At 37.5% G+C, this 24,459-nt stretch overlaps 1 protein-coding gene across 6 annotated transcripts in view; it reads right to left on the bottom strand.

Moving 5' to 3' along the window:
• Positions 1-11,427: 11,427 nt before the first annotated feature.
• Positions 11,428-24,459, bottom strand: part of Chl1 (cell adhesion molecule L1 like) — a 739,723-nt gene continuing 726,691 nt past the window's right edge. For 5 of the 6 annotated variants that reach the window (XM_070018980.1, XM_070018978.1, XM_070018982.1 and 2 more), the window contains 6 exons: positions 24,203-24,325; positions 22,179-22,358; positions 18,623-18,784; positions 17,845-17,976; positions 16,350-16,422; positions 11,428-15,379 (listed from right to left, as the gene is read on the bottom strand). In XM_070018980.1, the coding sequence (XP_069875081.1) occupies positions 15,163-15,379; positions 16,350-16,422; positions 17,845-17,976; positions 18,623-18,784; positions 22,179-22,358; positions 24,203-24,325 (887 nt within the window). In that variant the 3' untranslated portion in view covers positions 11,428-15,162. The remainder of the gene's footprint in view (positions 15,380-16,349; positions 16,423-17,844; positions 17,977-18,622; positions 18,785-22,178; positions 22,359-24,202; positions 24,326-24,459) is intronic. The other variant, XM_070018983.1, reaches the window with a different exon arrangement.

Genomic DNA, 24,459 nt, shown 5'->3' with positions numbered 1-24,459 from the left:
AAGGGGACTGCTCCAGTTCTTCCTAATTTACTTCTTCACATGTCACCATGGGAGAGGAATACACTTTAATTTCACTTGGCACCAGAGGAATGAGAAATAAACACTCCACTGGAAAAAGCAAGGTACTCCTGCTACTTGGGAAATGCAATTAAGTTATTGTTTTTTTTTTTCAGAGAAGCTAACATGTCACTGGATTCCAAGACTCTTGGAATCTCTTTTTGGGTGGCTGACTATTTTTTAAAAAATCTGTTAAAAAAGAGGATCTATGGTTCATATTGACAGCTAAGAGGATGACCTCTGTCGTCAGCCTGATAAGCTATTCTGGAAATCTTTGTGGATGGCCTCACCATTTCACCCTGGCCATCTATCAGGGTCAATGTGGGGTTTGAACTTAGGGACTGGGTACTGTCCCTCAGCTCTTTTGCTCAAGGCTAGTGCTAGACCACTGTAAGCCACAGCTGCACTTCTAGTTTTCTGGTGGTTAATTGGAGGTAAGAGTCTCAGGGACTTTCCTGCCTGGTATTGCTTCAACCATGATCCTCAAATCTCAGCCTCCTGAGTAACTAGGCTTACAGGCATGAGCCACCAGCACTGTGTTATAAGCAGTGTTTGAATCTGTTTCTTCCCCCCCCAACCCCACCATTCCTTTTTCAAAGAAGTGTTTCATTTGCAAACTGTGAAAGGACAAATTATATGTAAATTTTGCATCCATTAAATTTCTTACTCTTTTCTTTTTAATTTTTAAATGCTTTGAATTGTGTTACTTTTTATCTAATGTTAAACCACCCTACTGTTCTTCCTATACATGGTAATCAATATATATATGCATTTTGATATAATTTTGGATTTGATTTGACAATTTTTTTTATTTTTTATTTTGTTGGCTGTGGGGCCTGAACTCTGGCCCTGGGTGCTGTCCCTCAGCTCTTCAGCTCAAGATGAGCACTCTACCATTGAGCCACAGTGCCACTTCTGTTTTTTTTTTTTCTGCTTATGTGGTACTGAGGAATTGAACCTAGGGCCTCATGCATGCAAGGTAAGCACTCTACCACTGAGCCACCTTCCCAGCCCTTGACAGCATTTTTAAAATTAAGATTTATATTTATAAATCAAATGGATCCATTTTGCTCTTTTTTTACACATACCCTGCCTGATTCTATTACTTTGGTTATATGTGCTTCATTAAATGAGATGTATTTATCAACCCACTAAAAAGTCTAAATATAGGCCTGAACCATCTCTTTCTTCCAAGATTTATTGCATGTACACCTACCTCAGCCCAGTATTGTGTTTATAAATCTATTCTTAATTCCAGATGAAAATATTTCCTGGAATTTCTTCCCAGCATGAATTCCTAGCCTCTGAATCTAAGAAACAACAAAATATCTTCAAGAGATTCTCTGTAGGAAATGGAGTTGTGGTCTAAGTGATAGAACACCAGCCTTGAATGAAACAGCTTAAAAGGACCGTGCCCAGGCCCTGAGTTCAAGACCCAGTACTGCTACAGACAGACACAGAGATACACAGACATACAGACAGGTAGACAGACAAACACACACACACACACACACACAGAGCTCTATGTAAAAACATGTAATCTGAAACAGAGATGATAATGTAGAAATATTGCTAATTCCAGATGCGAGACACATAGCAAGATTTTGCTTTGAGCTTTCTGAACATCTTCTAAATGACATTGGAATGTCTGCTGTTTTTGGATGTGTGCAGATAGCACTTTTTAATTCCAAAAGTGCCTCTGTTGGCAACACTATAGTTAAGAGCTATGACCAATTAGGGAGGAGCGAGGGGTAAATCCAACAATCTGCAGCCTGATAACCCAAGAGAGGGACCTGCAATGACCTTCTCCTCACCTTGGTGAGGCTCTCTGGGCTGTGGACAGCTCCTGCAATGTTCATCTTCTTTTTAGGCATTTATTTTCAGGTCTAGCCAAAGGGATGACTTTGGGGCATTCGCAGGGTGGATAAGGCATTGGTTTTTTGTTTGTTTTTCAGTCTTGGGGCTTGATGCTGTCCTTGGGCCTGGGCACTGTCCATGAGGTCTTTCACTCAAGGCTCTCACTCTACCACTTTTAAGCCGCAGCGCCCTTCCAGTTTTCTGGTAGTTAATTGGAGAAAAGAGTCTCATGGACTTTCCTGCCCAGGGCTGGCTTTGAACTGTGATCCTCAGATCTCAGCCTCCTGAGTAGCTAGGAGTATAGGGATGAGCCACTGGCATCGCTTTGTGTTTTCATTGTCTGTTTCTCCAGGGATGCAAAGTATAAACACGACCTAAAATATTAGAAACATGGCTATGTGCTAGGTATCAATTTGCCTAAATTTACTGGCCATAATCTTTTATAAGGGAAAAGGGGATTCATTTTGTCAATTTTCAAGGGATGAAGTAGATTGAACCCCAGGCTCTGAGATGTAGGAAAAAGCAGAAGCAGAAGCATCTCTATGCTAGGGTCTGAATTGTTACCACAAAAGATGGCATTGAAATTTTATCCTCAATGCGGCCGTAATAAGACTGGAACCATGAAGAGATGATTAGGACAAAAGGGTTCCATTTTCATGAATAGGTTGTTGCCTCAGAAAGTAGCTTAATTGAGCAAATTTGCCCCTTCCATCTATTATTCTCTTGTCTCCCATGGAGAACACAGGAATAAGGATCTATCTCTGAGGCAGAAATCAGGCCCTCTCCAGACATCAAATAATCTTTTGATGTTTAATTTCCTTGACTCCAGAACTACGAGGAGTAACTTTCTGTGCTTCAGTAAGGACTCTGTCTCAACACCATTCATTTGGAGTCATTTACTTTTTGTAGCTTAGTAAGTGGTGATATCAAGGATTACAGACAGGACCCGCTGACTAGAACTCTGAAAAATCTTCAGGTTCTGTTGTCACTGTATTTGATTCCAGTACCTTGCATCTTGTATATTCATTTTTTTTTATTTGGGGAGGGGAAGGGAAATAACAAAGTGCTGAAATAAAGATTCAGGTTGATCCTTTGTAATGCGATGTACCATGTTGAAAATAAACTATACAACTTTGGGGGGGTGAGGGGGAGGAGGAGTCGGGGAGATGGGGAAGGAAGAGATGGTAGGGGAAAAACAAAGGAGGGGGTAAAAATGCTTGATAGGAAATGTACTCATTACCTTACTCATGTAACTGTAATCCCTCTGTACAGTACCTTTACAAAAAAAATATTAAAAAGTCTTCAGATTCACAGCTACAAATCCAGTTGGTAAAGAACACAGCTGTGTACTGTCACTGGGAATTCCAGTGTACCTATCAGTTATTACTAAACCCTTCGGCTGTCTTTGTGGGTGTTTCTTTAATGAACCATTTTCTGAAGATGTTTTTCCACAGTCACTTCTAGGGGATGGGAGATGGCTGCAAATGGACTTGTTATTCTTGGGTCAATATTGATGGTACTAACTTTAAAAATCCTTCTTCCCTTGGTACCAGTAGCTCATGCCTATAGTTCCAGCTACTCAGCTGAGATCTGAGAATCACAGTTCAAAGCCAGTCTGGGCAGGTAAGTCCATGAGACTCTTAACTTCAATTAAGCACCAAAGAAAAAAATAGCCAGAAGTGGAGCTGTGGTTCAAGTGATAGAGCTCTAGCCTTAAGCAAGCAAGCTCAGAGACAGTGTCTAGGACCTGAGTTCAAGCCCCAGGACTAGCATAAAAACAAAAAACAAAACAAAACAAAAACCAAACTCATTCTTCAAACCACCAAGAGGTAACTCTGAAGAAAAAGTGCTAACACATTTTATCATTGATTATCACCCTGCCACTATTAATAACACTTTGTAAGATTTATAGTGTTGTAACATTGTAACATTTCCTTGTTGAAGTAAAGTAGGAAGTAAAATGAAACAATACTTAATTTGGCACTGCGAGTTTGTTTAATATGGAATGCACATTTTTAATTAAATTATATAGGCAAGCATACTTATTCAATTAAGTTCCAATGTATGAATAATATAAATACCCCATTCCCAGCCACCTGCAGGATCCCAGGGGAATATGTGTTCTGATTAACTTAACTTGACAATGGAGAGTTACACTGGCAAAGAGGTGCTTTGTGTGTGTCCTGGGATTTCACCAAGGCTGGCAGAAAAAGAAAGATTTTTGCAAAGGGAGAATACAGACATCTATTCTTAACAGAGGGGATCATCTGTCCAGCTTCTCAAAGGAGATACAAACAGCCAGAAAGGAATCCTTGCTGGAGGCTGAGCTCTCTCACACTGTTTAGGTTCTTGAAGACCCTTGAATACAAAGACATATAACCACCCATTCCCAGGAGACCCAGGAGGAAATCACATCTACAAGTCAAGTACACAGAATCACTGCTGTACGTTTAATTATGATTACCAGACAATTAGCACTTATGACAGGATGATTTCAAAGGGAGTATTTAGGAAGTACCATTACTATTCATGAAGTTTTACTTCTAGCAGTGGAGTAAAAAAGATATGAGCCCTCTGATGGCATTAAAACACAAAAGTTCTGCTCCAAAATGGTTTTCCTATGAAACATCATCAGGTCAGAGGTAGGTATGTTTTATCAAACTCCTTAAACAATACGGAAAAATTTCTCTTTTTCCCCCTAACCAATTTTAGAGGCTTTCATTTTTTTTTTCTAATCATAGAAAGTCATCTTGTTTCTTTTTTACTCTCGATTGTGATCCTGGTGCACTGGATGGATCAACTTGACTAGACCGCCAACTGCTCAAATATTGGTTAACGATTCTTTCTTAGGCTCAGTGATGATATTTGATTCTGGACAGGGATAATGTGAATAGAGCAGATGTGGATGGGCCTGACCAAATGTGTTGAAGGCTTGAATGGAATGAATAGCTGAGTAAGAAAGAATTCTCTGTTGCTCCCTGACCCAACCACCTTGGAACTTGGCCCAGGTTCAGAGTAAATAGGTAAGTGATAGACAAACAGACACACCTTTGATTGGTTGTATTTCTCTTGGAGAATTCAAAGGAATGCAACAATAATCATAGCTACACAACTATCTTTGGGTAGGAGCCTATTGTATGTCTTATTATTTTAGTTTTAAACTTTTTCATTCATCTGTTTCTGCAAACCAAAAACTAGATACTAGTAGATAATGGCATTAAATTCAAAGTGTATTCGAGGTCAGAAAACAAATAAGAGAGTGGATCAGACTGTGATTTCTGATATATTGGGTGTGATACATTCACCTAAAAACTAGAGCCATTATGTCTCACTTTCTTCACTACAAAAAAGCAACATGGCCTTCTTCTGGACCCTTCCTCTAGTCCATTCAATTGAAAAATATTACCCTGTTTTTTCCTATTAATGACTTCTATTCTTGAATACATTGAATAAACTTAAAAACCCATTATAGAAACATTGGATTAAAACCACAAAGAAATACAGAGGGAAAAGCTATAGACAAGGATTGGAATTGATGGGCTGGGAAGGTGGCTCAGTGGTAGAGCGCTTGCCTTGCATGCATGAGGCTCTGGGTTCGATTCCTCAGCACCACATAAACCAAAAAAAAGCCGGAAGTGGCGCTGTGGCTCAAGTGGTAGAGCGCTAGCCTTGAGCTGAAGAGCTGAGGGACAGTGCCCAGGCCCAGAGTTCAGGCCCCACGACCGGACCCAAAAAAAAAAAAAAAAAAAAAGGTTTGGAATTGAAATTGATCAGGAATGGGTTATGTAGCTTATATTGCAGTTATAGCACAGTACATTCTGGGAAACTAGCTAGTTAACTGGAGAAGGTCTACGCACTATACATGAGGCTAGCACTTTACCATTTGAGCCACATGTCCACTTGTGGCTTTTTCTGGCTGATTGGAGATAAAAGGGGTTGCATGGACTTTCCTGCCCAGGCTAGCTTTGAGCTGTCATCCTTAGATTTCAGCCTCCTGAGTAACTGGGATTACAGGCATGAGCCACGGGTACCTGGCTGGAAAATGACGTAATTTAGACCTAAGTTTCTTCTTCCATTAAATGAGGAATTCAGGAGTTTCTGAGGATGGTGGATAATTTGGGCTTTAGAGAATTGCTAAAACTACTATATTAAATACAAAAAAAAATTCTAAGGGGCTACATTGAGAACTTGAGTAAACTATCAGGGATTTTGCCTGAAAATACCCTTGGACATAAATGCAAGCATTATTCATCACGTCCTGTGGATTCCTGAAGCAGATGAACTCCATGAGTTCAGTAAATCACCATAAAATTCTGTCTTCATAATAGGCTTCATTTAAAAATGACTATGTAGACACTTTGATCATGCTGACTTTACTTCCTTACAGTTTAATATAAGAACATAGGAAATAATAGATTTTTCACATGTGTCCTGGTGTGTGTTTTGGAGTTCCTCCTATACTTCATGATTGCCAGAGCTGTTTTTTGTGGTTACTTTGGTAGGAATCATAAAAGAACAAGGTACCGTCTCCTCCCTTGCCCTAGCTATTAGCATCACTTTTGTCAATTCTTTGGGTGTGATAGTGATCTTTTTTTTTTCTTTTAATTTCACTGTTGTATGATTACCACTGTGTTTAAACACCACAGATTTGAACGTGTTACCTTGAAAACCTATGTTGTGACTGGCAAGCTTCAGAACACAGGAAACATAGTCACCTATGAGGCATGAACCTAAAGTAGGCTCTTTTTTTTTCCCCTCTCCAACTACATAGAAGTTTGTTCAAGAAGAGGAACAGGAGTTTACTTCTGCTTATAAAATTCTGTGTGGAAACTGTGGCAGCCTGGGTGTTCATCTGACCATGTCCACTAGGTGTCCCCACAACCCCAAAATCATCTTAAATCTGAAGCAGAAATAGACCTGAATGCTGGGAGGGGAACTCAGATAAAGTATTGGCAATAATCTCTGAAGGCTTGCATTTGAAGGGGTGGTGGGAAGATAAGAAGTAGCAAACAGAAGAGGGAGTCCATTCAAGTCTGCATATAGAAGGCTTTAAGAAAGGGACTTTGTGGTCTGGATTAGAAGAAAACAATAAGCAACTATGAGATTGCTCAGCCACAAAACCAAAATAAATGGTTTAACAACTTTCTAACGAACTACGTTGTAGCCTCTCAGAGTACCTCAAGATTGTTGATCTCTGGCTTAATTTTAAAAAATCAATTAAGTACAAAAGAGAGATGGACAAAGTTTCCTTGGCTAGCATTGTTTGGGGGTAAAAGAAATTATCCACCAGATATCATTATCTATTGAATATTGTTATTATTTCCAGGTGTGGCAGCATACATCGAAATGTAAGTACTCAGACTGAACGATCGTGAGCCCTAGACCTTTGTGGCTATCTAGAAAGATAACATCTCAAAAAGAAACTCCTCAAGTTTAAAATGTATATATACATAATGTGTATGTGGAGTATGAATATGCTAAGGCTTTTGGTCTAGATATGAAGAAAGAAATATGCCATAACTTTTTTGTCTCCTTCTGAAAAAGTTGCTACTTTTTTTGTTTGTTTTAGGAGCTAGAGGAGTTTAGAATACACTTGAGCAATACCCCAAGCCCAACATTCTGTTTTTAAAATAAAGAACATTCATGGAACCAATGAAATATCCTTACATTTATGATAAGTTCACTTGCTCTGAAATTTCCTCAGGTTTAATTGATTGTTTTCTGATAGGCGCAATATGGCTGTCAAGGTAGGATTGCTGGATCATCAGTAGCAGCACCTGAAAACTAATTAACCATGCAAATTGTTGGGCCCTGCCACAGTTGTACAGAAATGGACAACACTGAGGGCCTAAGCCAAGGGCCTAAGCCAGGATCATTGAAAACCAGCCTGTCGGGTGATACAGGTGCTAGGTGGTTGGAAACTACTAACAATGTAAAAGTATTTAACTCTTAGGTACTGAACTTTCTGTTCAACTTGATTTTGAACTTACTGCTTGTCACCAAGTGACACTCTTTCTTGACAATAATTTATTTTAGTGTCTCCTGCTTGGCAGTAGGTTTATCAAACTGACCATAACCACATATTCTCAGGTGGCAGTTTAATTTACAATGTCACAATCTCTAACACTTTTCATAAGGCAGGCAGGCAAGCAGGCAGGAACTTTCCTAGATCTTTATATATTTGAACTCATTTTCACCATTACATCAACCCTACAACATGATTATGTCTGAAACACCTTTCTCAAAGCTGGAGTAACTACCTGAGGTTTATTTTTTAAAGTAGGAAAAGATTTATTTTGACTCACAGATTCAGAGATGTCTGCCCCTGGTCGCATTGCTTTTGAGTCTTTGGCCAATCAGCTGCTCACTGGGAGGCCACGGGAGAAGAGAGAGAAGGGAGGCCAGTACACAGGGTTCCAGCAACTTCTAAGGCCACGCCTTAGAAGGTAACTTCCTCACACTAGGCCCCTTAATGAATTTTCCTCAAAGTAACTCAGCTGCTTGGCAGTCAAGCTTTTAGAATGTAAGCTTTGGGGGGACATTTAAGATCCAAAACATAAAAAGGGTATTTCTATTATTTTTAGTATGTACCGAAATAATTTTACCACTGGACATGGGTTGTTTATATATGCTAAAGTTAAAAAAAAGTAAGAAATACGAATTTATTGGAAAAAGATAATAACGTGAATTATTTGGAGGTCCCTTTCATTTGTTTCTACCTGGAATGTAAAGGGTTAAAAATGAAACCACGTGTATCAAGATGAGAGAATAATTCCATCACGCTTTGAAAAGATTTCAAAATCAGAAAACTTCTCAGAATTAAAAGTCAGTAGTAGTTTTGAGTGAAAAAAAGAAGTGTAAACAAGCCCCAGATACAGACATGTTGGTGCTTAAGTCCATGCTAATACCTTCCAGGGAAACACAAAACAAAGAAAAAAATAAGTACACCCTTCCTGGGGGATGCTTTCCCTATGGAACTGCATGCATTACTTTGAAATGCTACCATCTAGTGGCAGAATCTTTACCTACATGTGTTAGGAAAAGTACGCTGAATTATATGATACTTTGAAACTTGAGATAATTTAAAAAATCATATAGTGGAAATTCCAAAACTCTATAAAACATAACTGATCATCATACTTTATGTAGGAATTTACTTTTCAATATGAACATTTTTCTTATGGAATCAATTACAACTGTACATTGTAAACATTTAATCCAAGATAACATTCTAACATAGCCTAATGCAGTCAATATCATTGTGTGTGAATCTTACTGGTATTTAGCAAAAACCTTATTTGTCAGTCATGGGGATTGAACTCAGGGCCTAGGTGCTGTCTCTGAGCTTTTTTGCTCAAGTCTAGCGTTCTACCACTGTGAGCCATAGCTCCACTTCCAGTTTTCTAGTGGTTAATTGGAGGTAAGAGTATCTTGGACTTTCCTGCCGGGGCTGGCTTTGAACTGCGATCCTCAGATCTCAGCATCCTGAGTAGCTAAGATAACAGGTGTGACCCACCACCACCAGGTTGTTTCTTTTGTTTGCTTGTTTATTGATTCCTATACTGTAATCTTACATATCTACTTGGCAAAACTCTTGACAATTCTCTTTCTGAAAAGGTAGAAAGGGCTTAGGCCTCAACCCTTATTTTTAAGTCATTCTTTATATTTCAGTGAAGCTTTCCGTATTCAGTTTTGTTCATGCACTAGTCAATTAGTTCAAGTCAAATCCAGGTCACTAGGTCTTCATACCTAGACTAATCAGATTTTCACTTATTTTGAATTATTGCATTGTTCCCATTTGTGCTTCAGATTGTAAATTTACTGAACAAAATTGTCAGCATAACAGTAAACAACAGACAAAATTCTTATTCTCATGGAACTTGGACTATAGCGGGGACCAAGAAGAAAAAATAATTTATATACTTATACACATGAGTGTATGAATTCATATATTGATGATGGCTATGAAGAAATAAAATGAAATACAGTCATAGGACCTGACCCTATTCAAGCTGATAACTGGAACTCGCTTTGGACACAGTGACTTTACAGCAATAGTATAAACAACTTCAAACCAGCTGACACAAGATTTAGAACAACATTCTAGATAAAATTATAGTAATTACAGATGTTCTTATATATAAATGAATGCCAGACATAGGCCAGAATGGGTGCAAGCTTTGCTTTGGCAAGAAGGCCATAGATACATAGGCTGAGGCAGCTCTGATATGGTCATGTGGTTAGAACTTGTGACTTGGAGAAAAAAATGATTTCTATATCATTTCTACAGTTTGACAACACTGGGCTTGCTTTATAGATTGGAGAAGGGGCTAAGAATGAAGTATAATGACCAGTGACTGGAGAGAGAGGGTGATGTTGGCTTAGTGTAAGGGGGTAGCAATGACAATAGAGAAAACAGATTTGGAATGTTTTGTAGCCTGTACAAGGTTCAGGATTGGGCTTTGGACATGGACGGAAAAACTGGGTTCAAGAATGTTTCACATGTTATTGGCTTGACTTACTTGCATAGATGAGAGAAACCAAGTACTAGAATTTAGGGCCTGGCATCTTGGCACAAGCCAGTAATCCCAATACTCAGGTACCACAGGCAAGTGGTTACTGAGATTGAGCACAAGCAAGGCTACATTGGAAGACTTTGTCTCAAAGTTCCCAAGAATGGGGAACTTGGTTCAGTGGTACATGTGTCAGGGCTGGAGTTTGACTAAGTTAGTGCAGCATAAAGATCCAGGACGCTGGGCTAAAAGCACTTGGGGTGGGTACAAACATACACGGTTCTTGTATTTTCTCACATTCTCTGGATACATTCATTATTTGTGACATCTCTGCCTTGTGATTCCTTCTTTTATTTTGCAAACCTTTAGCCGCTGTCTATCATATACCAAGCCTTCAGCGAGGTGCTTTGGTATCTCTAGCAAGAACAAAAATCCTTCCCCCTCACCCTTATGGAATGTTTAGGTTAATTCGATACATCAAGGCTGTAGCACAGATCCACACAACATAAGTCAAACTGCACCAGTGAAAAAAAGAAAATAAGATATTTAAAAGCCTTGAAGCCAAGTGCCAATGGCTCATGCCTGTAATCCTAGCTACACAGAAGGCTGAGATCTGAGGATCTTGGTTCGAAGTCAGACCAAGCAGGAAAGTCTGTGAGATTCTTAGCTCTAATTAATCACAGAAATAGCTGAAAGTGGTGCTTTAGCTCAAAGTATGGAGTTCCAACCTTGAACAAAAGGAGCTCAAGGGCAGCACCCAGGCCTAGCCAGATTTCAAGGCCAGGGATTGGCAAAAAAGAAAAAATAAGTCTTGAGATAGGAATTTGCTAAGTATCTGAAGTTGATGAAAGATATTTTAACTGGATTTCTTCACAGCAGAGCCTGTGGTCATGGATAGAAGGGATAGTAACACAGGAGGAAGCCCAATGTATTGAGGAAGAGGTGTGGAGGAGAATGGGGCATTCAGGGAAAAGAATACAAACGTTCTTTCGGAGTATGTGAAGTTGAACTTTTATTTGGAAAGCTGAATTTCATGTGTAATGAAAATATCTTTGAACCATACATATTGATAAACAATACAAACACCACCTACAACACAAACACATTGTAATTAAAGTTCTACCAGGAATATTAATCTAAGTTTTCAAAAGATAATCAGGTGAACCTGCCCTATCATCTCTTTTAATGATGATCAAACCATTTTAGATACAAATCAATGTAAGCTTTGGCTCAACCCTTCCTATTTTACTACAGGAACACTAGAATAGATACTAGCACAGATTACAAACCAATTCCATTACAACCAATTGAAAAGTGTTACAAGGATTATATCTTAATGGAATGTAAACATCTGGGGTTTCAATTGGCAATTATGTTTTCAATGCTTAGAAAAACACACCAATGTTTCTTATTATTGTCCTCTCTTTAGCTTATCTCTTCCATGAGTATAAAATAGGACGAAAAATATTATTTGAGATTCCCAGCATACTTTCATTGTGCTCTACATTTGTTTTTATAAACACGGGTACATCGAAAATATCAGATGCCTTTATACCAATAGAATAAACCCACCAAATTCACATTTTTCTTATAAATAGGCATGCAAGATTAGTGGGAAACCCTTTTGTTTACCAAAGACCCTGCTTAATTTTCTTCGGATTAGTTATTTTCAATGGCATGTGCAAATCATACCGTTCGGTGAACAATGGCAGCTTTAATTTATTTTCTGTAGATTTTTCTATAAAAATATATTTATGCACTCACAGGAAAAAGTTGGGTTGTTGTGTGTACAGTGTGACTTTTCCATACATCACTGGGTTATCATTGGTTGGTTTATGAAGTTAAAAGGCATCTTAGCTTTTATCATTTGCAAACTTTACTTCATACAAAAGAAGACCCTGTGAAAATTATCATTAGCACTTACGAGTGGAAAGAGTTTGAAGCAAAGGAGTTAAACAACTTGCTTAAAAGTTCATGTGCAGAATCAGGTGCTGGAAGAAGGAAGAGAACATGGATTTTCCTGATGCTTGGATAGTTCCCCTTTGGCAATCCTTGAGATTCTATACAATCCATTACATTGATATATATTGCAGTAGACTAACAGAATACTTGTAAGCCAATTAAGCAGAGTTCTGCATGCCTACTGCCTTATTCCTCAGTGGAGATTTTCACAAGCAATTATCACCCATTGATGACCCACATTACACATCACAGACTCTGCCTCTCACCTTCTGAGAGAAACTAATAGCATGGAGTTTTATTTACCTACATGGATTTAAAAAAAATTTTTAAGACATACTGTAGTACCTGAAACATATGAATCATGTTATTTTCTAACTATCATCAGAAAATCATGGTCCTTTTATCCCTCTGTGCTGAAGATTTCCAGCAGAAGCTAGAGGTATGGAGGAAAGGAAACCAAAGAATAAAAGCAATTGGTAACCATAATCCAATCTCATTTTGCAAGTCTGTAAATGTGGACCAATTCTGAAAACAAGATTAGGAAAGTCCTTATTTATCAAAAAGTGAAATGTAAGCAACGAATCCTAAGAGTAAACATTCCAATATTTGTGCTAACTTCTGACTGATTTCTAATTTGTGTGACCCACTGAAAACTACATTTTTTTTTTGCTAATGATGAAGAAATAAATAGCACAATTGAAACCTGAAAGTCCCAACCTTCATCTGCTCAGTAGCTGAACACCACGAGTTCCTCCAGGATAAGTCAATACATAATGACTCTTATCCAGAAAAGTCGTACCCTTAGAAATCAGATGGGGATAGAGCTCAAGTTCCACCAGTAGATGTGTGGACCCTGTTTTACACAGGATGGAGGATCAAGGATACTTCCCTCCATTGATGATTTCCTTTCAGGAGTATGGCCAAAATCTGAGCTAATGAAAAAAAAAGAACTTAAATAATACATACTGACTACATCATGACTACATGTTTTGAAGGACAAATGAGGTTATAAAGGACAATTCGATACTATGTGTGATTTAGTGCACTGCTCAGTCATCATAAATGCCCCTAATTTTGGTCCATAAGAAATATTATGGGTAACATAAATCAACACTGAGGATTTAACAGCATACATCAATAATGACAGCTTAGAAAATAAAGGAAAACTCTGTGGTTCAACTTCATTTAAACATAGTTAATAATTTCAGGGTGAGGAGAAAATGTATTTCTATAAAAGAGGAAATTAAACCCTACATTTTACTGATATGTATGCATAGTCCATTGCTAAAACATTTTTCTCTACCATTTCCAAAGACCAGTAGCCTGCATGCCAGGAAATAAACTCTCTGAATTTATACTAATTTTGACAGAAAGAAAAAAATAATAATCTCACCATAAATACATTTAAAATCTGATATAGACAAACATGTATAGGAAATTCTACTGTCAATAGGTTTTTTTATTGATGTCTAGGGTAAATGTATACACAACAACAAAAACTTAGTTTGAAAAATATGAAAACATTTCCCTCAGTATTTATATATATATTATTTTGAAATTGTTTGAAAGAAAGTTTCATAAGAACAGAATCTAAATGCTTTATACAAAGCCTTCACTTTCAGAATCTCTTGTTATTGGCTGTAGCCTTGGAATGATAAAAATGACAACATATTATATTCTACCTGTACAGCATTGCCTATTCATGTTTTGTTCTCCCTTCAAAATAAAACACTATATTTTAATTATGTAAATATTAACATAATATATACAATGCATTTGCAAATTGCATGAGGACATACCCTCATATGAATACAAGATAAAAAAGAAACAATCAACTTAGAAATACAGATATTAAACAGAAATCCAGAGCATAGATATGTCATGCCTGTTCATAAAATAAATTTTTCACTACTGCTCCCTTTGTAGCTTAGGTTAGTCCAGATACGAAACACAATACATAGATGCCTGTGAATGTCAGAACTGATAAAATACAATTAATGAAAATGATCTTAGGTTGAAATTGGTAACTCATTGGAAATCTGACCATCTCTGGAAAAATAGGAGCTCAATAAATACTAGTCAACTCTTCACCTAAGACTTTTACTTTCAAAATTTTACATAATAAATTTAGACTCTATATATTCAACGAGTGGTTTTAATAACATATTCATATTCCTTTTTACATTTTAAATAACCAGTGTATTTTTTGATCCTTTAACCTGTGGTGAAGCAAATCCACTGAGACAGTTCATGGAGACTGAATTCAAATGTGCACACAGATAAACTCACAAAATATCAACATCTAGGCAAACACACTGAAAGGGACATTCAGGCAGATAGGGAGAACATTGAATGGTCACTTTGGGTTCAGTCGAGGTGAATCTAAGTACAGGATTTATTTTGTGTTCTGCATTTTGAGCACCTGAAAATGGAGATAAAAAGAAAACCTAGGCCCAGAGTGTTTACATTTGATTTTTGTTTGTTTGAGGGCAGTGCTATATTTCTTAACACAGTTGAAGGTTTTGCATTCAAGATGCAATCTACCCACATCTTTCTACTCCTACATAAAAGTTCTTGCTTCCTTGACCAGATAAACATGGAAGGTTTGGGGTGAGCCAGAAATGGAGTGCGTGTGTGTGTGTGTGTGTGTGTGTGTGTGTGTGTGTGTGTGTGTGTGTGTGTGTGTGTGTGTGTGTGAGTGAGTGAGTGTGTGTGTGTGTGTGTGTGTGTGTGTGTGTGTGTGTGTGTGTGTGTGTGTGTGTGTGTGTGGTGTTTATGCCCGGAGTGGAAACGTAGCGGTGGAACTTCCATTGCTTTCGACAGATCCTTTCTCCTTCGATGTAGCATAAGCACCAATGAAGGATCCATCTTCATTGAACAGACCATGATCGCCCTCTCCATACTCCACCAAACTGTCAGCACTTCCTGTGGCCTGCATGTCTCTAGTGAGGGACCGGAGGCTTCCTTTCAAAGGCTTCTCGTCACTGTCACTAGACAACAAAAACAAAAATAAGCCTTAAAAATACCCCAATTCCAACTATCTGAAATTCCACCAGACTCACTCCTATGCACGAACAGAGTCTATTACTTTTCAGGCATCCACACTGGCCCAGAAGAAGAGACAGAAAGCCACAGTGATACATCCACCATTACATGTTGAAGAAGCCAAGGATGCATGTCACTATGAATAAGGGAGAAATGATTTCCTGTTATTCATGCATGTCATCTTCCGGTTGAGATTAGGAGTTGTGTGTGGGTGTTTGGTAGCCCAGCTTCAAGGTGTTGAGAAACTCTGAGCCCAAGGGCACACAGAAAGAACAGGCTGGAGAAAATGCTTTCTGTGTGAAGCTATTAGGTATCTGAGACAACTGATGATTGACTATGAATGAGCATAATTTACAAAGGTCTACAATTCATTCATGGTTTTGTTCATTACTCACCCAACGCCAAAGCTCTATGAGGAATGCATTTTTAAAATAATTACTGGCTAGAGTTATTTTTGATAGCTAAAATGATTTATAAATTTTTTAAAAAAGAATCAAATTTGAAAAGGTACAAATAATACGTGTAGATTGTTTTTAACTTCTTTCCCTTTAGTTGGGGAGGAATTTAAAGCCACATTAGTAAAGATGTATTAAGTCACTTTATAAGTAAATTTGTTTAGAATGAAAGCTAGTTTTTGCTCATGTGTAATGTTGTTGTCGGTGGTGATAGTTGTGGTGGTGGTGGTGGTGGTGTTTTTCTGAAACAAAGCCTGGCTCTGTGATTCAGGCTCTTTTGAGCTCAAGATCCTCCTGCTGGGATTTCAGGCATACTCCACCCTTCCTGACAACAAAATACTCATGACAAAGACATTAAAATGTATTTTTTGTAACTATCATTATAAAGTAAGTATTTTTGTCCATTTCAAAAACTTGCTCAATGTGTTTCAATGTATTTTAAAATGATACATGGGTTTACCTGTATTCCCCAAAAGTTTCATCTTTTGCTGACTGAATTTCTGGATCTGGGTGCAAATCCTCCTTTTCTTTCACTAAGCATGAATCAAAGAAAGCAGAAAGATAGTAAGGCAAAGATGGTTTGAAGCCATTGTGAAGAAAACAGCATTGCTCCAAATGATTTGAGACCAGTGGTCTTAGTTTCTCTGTGGCTATATCTACAACACATGAGTTACGTGTCTGTTGAAACCCAACCCAAGGAAGGTGTCCTCAACATTGCAAGGCATTGAGCCTCACAGGAAGATGCCGGCTTTGGTTTCTCTGTGAAGACAAAATGCTACTAATTAATTTCAATATCCAAATCTTTTGAAGGCCCCTTGTAGGCCTCTGACATCCAACCAACGTAAGCAAACAAACAAAAATAAAACCATCATTTGGTTCTACATAATCCAGGCTGTCCCTGAACTCACTATGCAGCTAAGGTTGTATTTGAACCCATGCTAGAATCATAGGCTCATGCCACCAGGCCCATCCATGCAATTTTACAAGAACTTGCAAATCATGTCTTGATGGTTCTATATACACATGATAGACTCTTGATAAGTACTTTGTGGATGAATTCCTGAGCAGTAATCTGAATATCATCTTATACAAAAACATATAGATATGAAGCCAATAATCTTAACAACATTCAAAACTATAAATGTGGGAAAGACAATAATATATTTGCATGAATTTCATGTAAAGGCAAATATTACGTGTTTGCCTGTCATGGCTTTTATTCATATTTAGTGTATTGTCAATTTAAGATGGTAGAATACACATTTCAAGTCACGCTAATAAGAAATACAGTGTCAGAAACAAAGCTGACAAGTGGAGCCAGTGGTGTTAGAATGTTCTAGTACAAAATAGCCAGATCATGCCAGGCACAGGATCCTTGCTACTCAGGAGGCTGAGATCTGAAGATCACGGTTCAAAGCCATCCAGGACAGAAAAGTCCCCATCAGATTCTTATCTTCAATTAACCAGTCAAAAACTGGAAATGGAGCTGTGGCTCAAGTTGGTAAGAGAGCTAGCCTTGAGCAAAAGAGCTCAGGGACAGTGGCCAAGTACTGAGTTCAAGCCCCACAACTGACAAATAAAAATCTAGACCATGTATATACAGAGATGTGCTATGGATAGCACCTTTCCTCTGAGGATATAAAAACATGTATAATTTGGTAAGTAAGATGACTTTTCAGTATCTCTTCTATTTTATTGATGGAACATAGAATCTTGAATAGTATCATGAGTTCTGACAACCCTGTCTTAATCATCAGAAACTAGAAAGCAAATCATTACTTAGAAGTAACATAGGTCCTCCCTCTACTTTTAGATTAGTTAATTTAATTTATGTATCTATACATGGATATATAAACCTGACTTACATTTATAATTTAAAAAATTAAAAAGTCTCTGAAGGTTGCTCCCAGAAAACACAATTTAATAAGCCAAAAATCACAGTGGGAAGAATTTACCTGAGTATTTTCCACCTCGGTTCCTCTTCACAAAACAAACAGTTAACAATATTAGTGTGAGAAGAGCAATCGCACACATCAGTCCAATAAACCAGCCTTGAGTAGAGATGTCTTCATACAACCCGGCATATTCTGTAGAATAAAGAGATGTCACACCCTTGAACTCTAAAAACTATTTAGAGTTTTTATGTCACTTCTAGGAAAAATCAGACATTTAAAAATCAACAAAATATCCAATTCCATGGTTTAGGTTTGGGTTTTGAATGATCTCAGAAAAAAAAAGGTCATTAAGGCCATTCCATTGGGGGACCACTAGTGAGTGCCCCCCTCCTTGGTAATGAAGGACCCTACTTGCCTTTGCTTCTGAGAACAGACATGAGGAAGGCAGCGAAGGCAGATGTTAAATGCTAAAGCAATAGGAAGCAAGGAAAAGCATAGGCTGCCTGAGTTACAAGCAGATCGCCACAGCCATTCTGTGGCTTTTTGATTTATTTTTCTTCTCTGTTTAGTGTGTGTTATTAACAGATGCCAATTAGCAGATGATGTTGTTTTAGTGATTACTCTGGTTAAAAAAAAAACAGTAAGAGAGAACTTGGCCTATTGTCAAAGATTTGCATGATGAGAATTTTGAAATGCTATTCCCATGTAAATGGAAATTGTGACTTGTTTATTTGACGCCCTCTGTGTTTTGACTTGAACATGGAATGTATAGTACAGTTAATCCACAGGACACAGGTGTATCAGCTAAGACTACCCCAAAGAGAATCTCATTTCTCACCTCTCCCTCTTGTCTCAATTACATCTTGGAAAATGCTATCGTTATCACCCCAATTCTTAGTCATTAGGCGAACTATATGTTCTGCTCCAGGCTCAAGTACCTCTATTGGGTGAATCTTTTGAGTAGGATTTACTCCTTCTGATATCTTCCTGATACCTTTACCTAAGAAAGGTACACAGTTAAATCAAGTGAATTGTAATCATGGACAGGCAGGATATGAAAGGTAAATATATATTATTGTTATTCGAGATGGTAAAAATGAAATTCCACATTAGCATTGTTTTTCCTTAAATATTTCTTGGACTTTCAAGAAAATTAACATTTTAAGACTTTCTTTTTTTAAAAAAACTGAACTTAAAATGAGAAAATGAGGTGATGTAAATTCATGGTTGTTTAAGATGATGTGTTTGTTGATAGGATGGAACTATAAATCTGCCTACTTCTGTAAGTGGCTCAAAAACCATTTATAGCCTTGAGAAATCTATATAATATAACTTCATGTAATTTGGATTTCCATGGGCCTAGTGGAGTAAACTGTGTTTTGGCTTTGTGTTCATGATATTATGATATTAATCAATGATATATTTGGCATAATTCCATATTAAATAAATACATTTACATATAATTTTTGCCTTTTCTCCAAATATATTGATGGAAAAGGATCATAATTTGGTCATATATTAAATATTTGAAATTATACAAACTTAAGCTACCTAAGATGCAGGTTTATAGGCACACTGAAATGGAATGGTTTCACAGACATGTGGAAATTAGTGCGAGAAATGAATACTTTTCCAAAAAGGACTATTAAAATGCCAATGTATTAATAGTAAAATCTTACAGAAACAGATGAAAGGGTTAAGCATAATTAAAGATGCATTTTTTAAAATCTTGTAACCAAGTATCTTTCTGCACTTAGTGTCTGGTTTTGCTAGAAATAAATTCAATATAGTAATAGTGAATCAGAAAATGATCACAACCTATACATGAAATAAAATACAGTCCATAATGAGAATGGAAGGGCTTGTATACTTTTAAGTGGGCAGGTTACATATCAATATTTGGTTTTAATTTTTTACCACAGAGTAAAAACTGAATATATAGTCACTGAATAACAAGATGGTGTTATTAGAACGACACCATGAAAGGAAAGAAGGCCATTTTAAGAGCTGAGTAATGCTTTGAAGATTCACTGAATATAGAATGCAATTGATTTTGGCCTTGAAAAACCAGAAATATTAGTATGTTAGGCAGTGCAAGTTTGGGGAAAATAGAGAAAAGTGAGTGACTTATTCAATCATAGACAATACACAAACACACTTCTCTTTGACTCCTTCCTTTCCCTATTAGGTTGTGTGTCCAGAAACCTGAAGTGACAACCAGAAAACCTTCACACAGACACACAGACACACACACACAGACACACACACACACACACACACATACACACACACACACACACACACACACACACACACACACGAACAAAAGTGCATGCCTGTTAAATCTCATGCTGTGCAACTGTGCTTAAAATATACTCTCCAGCCAGAGGAAGAAGAGGGAAAATATGCAGATGTAGTCTGCCATTTAACCAAAGTTATCACTTTTAGGATGTTTAGCTAAATCAAAAGGTATCTCCTTTGTGGAAATATATCTAATTTTCAAAGACCATGTTGAAATCCAGGTGGACGAGATATGACAATGTTTATCTCATAAACATGGCAAAGCATGCTGACAGAGGAGACATCATTGTCAACTGGGAAAGGAGGGAAAGCCACTGGAAGAGTGAAAACACAGATCTGAAAAAGAACATGAGCACGATTAGGGAGTATGTTAATGAGGTCCACATAGGAGAAGGAAGAAATCTGCTTGGAGACATACAAACTCACCAGTTATAGCTTTAGCTGGCAGAAATGTGACAGGGGTTATAGAAAAACCAAAAGCTGGCTCACTCCTGTAATCCCAGCTACTTAGAAGGCTGAGATCTAAGGATAGCTGTTCCAAGTCAGCCCTGGCCCACAAGTCTATGAGATTCTTATCTTCAGTCAGCCACCAAAATGCTGTTCGTGGCACTGTGGCTGCGGTTCAAAGTGGTAGAGTATAGAGTACTAGCCACAAGCACAAAGGCTCAAGAGACAGGACCAGGCCTAGGCCCTGAGTTCAAGCTCTGGTCACAGCGCACATGCTTGCATGTGCATACACACACACACACACACACACACACACACACACACGTGTGTACACACACACATTACACATCAAAAACACACATTATCGCCATCCTCCATAAAATCATTTTGTCAAATGTGAATGCCACCAAGATGAAAATTTTCAACATACAGGGTAGAACATGTAACCTCTGTAAGTAATCTCATGAATATTTTCCTTCAATACTCTTAAACAGAATAGGATATGCCTATCATTTGTGAAGAGTGAATTTTTCAGTTACATTTGTTACTTGATCCATCCTTGGTAATAAGCCGTAGGAGTTTAGGGGTATCATTTGAAAATATATACTCTTTACATATAAGGGAATTTAAATATTAAAGAAGCTTGGAAAGAACAAGAATGCTTTTTTTTATCCAGACAGAGGAGGAAAAATTGACTATAAAGGGGAAGGAGAACTATTTAACACCCAAGCACACTGACTTAGTGGTTCACAAATTGAGTCTATTATAAGAAATAGCTTTAATAAATGACAATTTAATTTCATTCACTACTTTCTAGATATCGCTTCTCTCTCAAATCCTCTCATGTCTGACCAGCGTGAATCATTCACAATCCCACTTTCTTTTCTCTTTTAAGTAGTTGGACAAAGGAGCTGTCATGCCATAAAGCACCTTCTGAATACAGTGTAAGTCAGTTTTTCTAATCTATTTTACAATATTACTCTACTTTCTTATTTCCAATGATGTCCTATGGCTATCACAGAAAGCTTAACAAGAACTGCTAAATCATAATTGGAGAAATAATTTCTGAAGAGAAATGTGATAGGGTAGGAACAAATAGAAAGTATGATTGGATTAGGGGAAGTATTACAATGAAACTATAGATCACTCAGTCATTTTTTAACTTAGTGGTTTGAAACACATCACCAGACAATACAATAAAATTAACATATGCATCCCTGTACCTCTGTATTAAGGCACAAAAGTAGGATGTAGTATATCAGATTCTGCATGGAAGCATACCTTCCAAGGAAAAAAGGCAGATGCTTTTCTTTATGGACACATTTCCCAAAGAGAAATCTCTCTCTACTAACACCTCATGAACAATTTGATCACCTTGGGTCCCCATATTTTAATTAAAGAGGGATTATGGGTCCTGGCCCTGTCTACAGGAAACTGTGGTTTGTTGGATGGCTGTGGTTTGGAAATCCATCACATGAGGCAAGTATGAGCTTTAAAAGGACATGCAATAGGTTTTGATTCTATGTCTGTGGTGGTCAGACAGATTAGGATCACAGTCCCTTGTAGTTTACAATGAAGAGCAAGGTGTCTCCCTGTCAGGACAGTGCTTTAAGAAGCCATGACACACAAAGGCCCCTGGTACTTACTCCCTTCTCCTAAGGTCGCGCCCTCCTCTGTGACTGGCTTTCCACAGCCCTTAGAAGTGCAAGCTCTCAGGTAGAACTTGTACTTGGTGGCTGCGCTAAGGTTTGACAGATGCCAGCTGGCTTTTGATGGGCCGGTAATGTTGATCTCATTCAACTCTCCAATGTCATAGGTGTCATTTACTAAAGAAAGAAACATGGACAATGTCTCAAATTTCATGTTACTTAACCATTAAAGTTACAGTGTGTTTTGTTTTAATTTTTACTTATGGTATATAAGTATTATTTTCCTCCTTTTTTTGTGGGATTGGGGATTCAACTCCAGGCTTTGCATTTTCTGGGAAAGGTGGATAGATAGATAGATAGATAGATAGATAGATAGATAGATAGATAGATAGATAGATAGATAGATAGATAGATAGATAGATAGATAGGCAATAAATAGATAAAATATATACATAGATATATATTATAGATAGGATATCTATGATGCATAGATATATACTTAACATAGAGAGCAATGTAGTACAAATAGCAATAAAAGACAAACTACTTAAACCATCTCAAGCACTTAATAGACAAAAATATATATTTTATTTTAAAATGAACCTATGAAGGAATAAACTAACAATTACTATTATTCTTAATATTCCATTTCCCCCCTATTTTTAAGAACTTTGTTCTTTTTTAACTTTAAATCTTACTTACAGATTACTACAAGGATTGGGATTGAAATGATGTTGAGTTTCTTATTATTAAGAATAAGACACATTTTTACCAAACAGTTCAAAACTCTTCCGATTTTTGTTCAGTTCTGGCAATATTATTTTTTTAAACGGATCCATGGTAGAATGTGGTGTGACAGCCCAGTAAATGCAGGTGGATTTGAATCCATACATGATCCTGTTCATTATGGGGCTCTAATGTGTGTCATCTATTGCTTTCATTCCTCCATCCATATGAAGCAGGGACTCAGTGGGTCTTCATTAGTGTTATCTTGCAGCTTGCTTCTTTTCATGAAGTAACAGGAAGAGCCTGCCACACAGCCAGGATTGAAACCCTCAAATGCTATCTCCTTGGGAGTTTTGCCCATATCTAGATAAACAGACTTTGCTCTCAGAGCAGAAGCCATGGGAATTAGTCAGAACTAGGGCATGAGTTAATTGCAGAAGCTCTTCCATGATGCCAGAGGGTCTGAACAGGGTTGGCTTTGGCAAGTGAGGTGGTCTGATTCTTTCTAGCAGTCTTGGCTCTATGTCCTCAACATCTAACATTTTTATGTTTCTTTGGTTAATACCGTGTTCTATGGTTTAGGCTCACTAATTTCCATTTTGAGATGATAAGTAATTTTGAAGACTTGGAGTTAGTGATTTTAAATATGATCTGAATGTGTTTAAACTGAAACATGTGGACAGATTATCCTGAGTAATGGTGCAAAGACAACTCTGTTGTCTTCTTAATATTATCTGCTAGAACCAGCAGGCTACTAATAGGGGATTCTACATGAGTATATTTAGTCTTGAGGCTGGACTCCATATGTGATGTAGAAGAGGATCTTAGAGAGGAAGCCACACTACTTTGACTCTCAATTATGTTGTTAATTCTGCTCTGCTCTGTGTTTCTCAAGGCTTATAAGTAGTAGCAAACACATATTTCCTGGCATCTGTTGGAATCCTGGTTTTACTTCTGGAGTACCAGTCAACAAACCTTTCTACCACGACCAGGCTGTCAACTCTGAGGACCCTGTACCTTCTCTGACAAAACTCAAGTTTGCCACTCTAGATCAAACAGTTCTGGATAATAGATAAATAGTGAATGTGGTGATGTTTCAATAGAGTATCACTGAGCAAAACAATTCTATAAGTGATCATTTCCTGCAAGCTCATTGACAGATCTCCTTTGCTGTAGAGAGGTATGGCAGCATACAACTATGACTTAGGTCATCATTGTATCAAGAAAATAGCAAGCCAAATATTCCATCAAAAACTGAGTTATTAGTACATTGATCCCAATTCAAATCTACTTACTAATCTGATACTGTAATAGGTAGCCGGTTAGATTTCCATTTAGCTTCTTAGGTAATCCCCAGAATAAGGTGACAGTGTCTTTATCAACTTTAATGACCTTGAGAAAAGATGGCTGTTCAGGTACTAGAAAACACAAGACCACGAATGAATATTCAAGTGAACTGTTCTATTCCTAAAATCCATACCACAATGTGCCATCAATTTAAATTTTATAGAAATGAAGAAGTTAACTACTACAAAGTTCATATTAATTCTTA

Source organism: Dipodomys merriami, unplaced genomic scaffold (assembly GCF_024711535.1).
Source record: "Dipodomys merriami isolate MVZ:Mamm:240054 unplaced genomic scaffold, mDipMer1.0.p SCAF_13, whole genome shotgun sequence".
Classification (NCBI taxonomy): domain Eukaryota; kingdom Metazoa; phylum Chordata; class Mammalia; order Rodentia; family Heteromyidae; genus Dipodomys; species Dipodomys merriami.
Note: the sequence above shows the minus strand (reverse complement) of the source record. Positions and strands in the feature narration are given on the sequence as shown.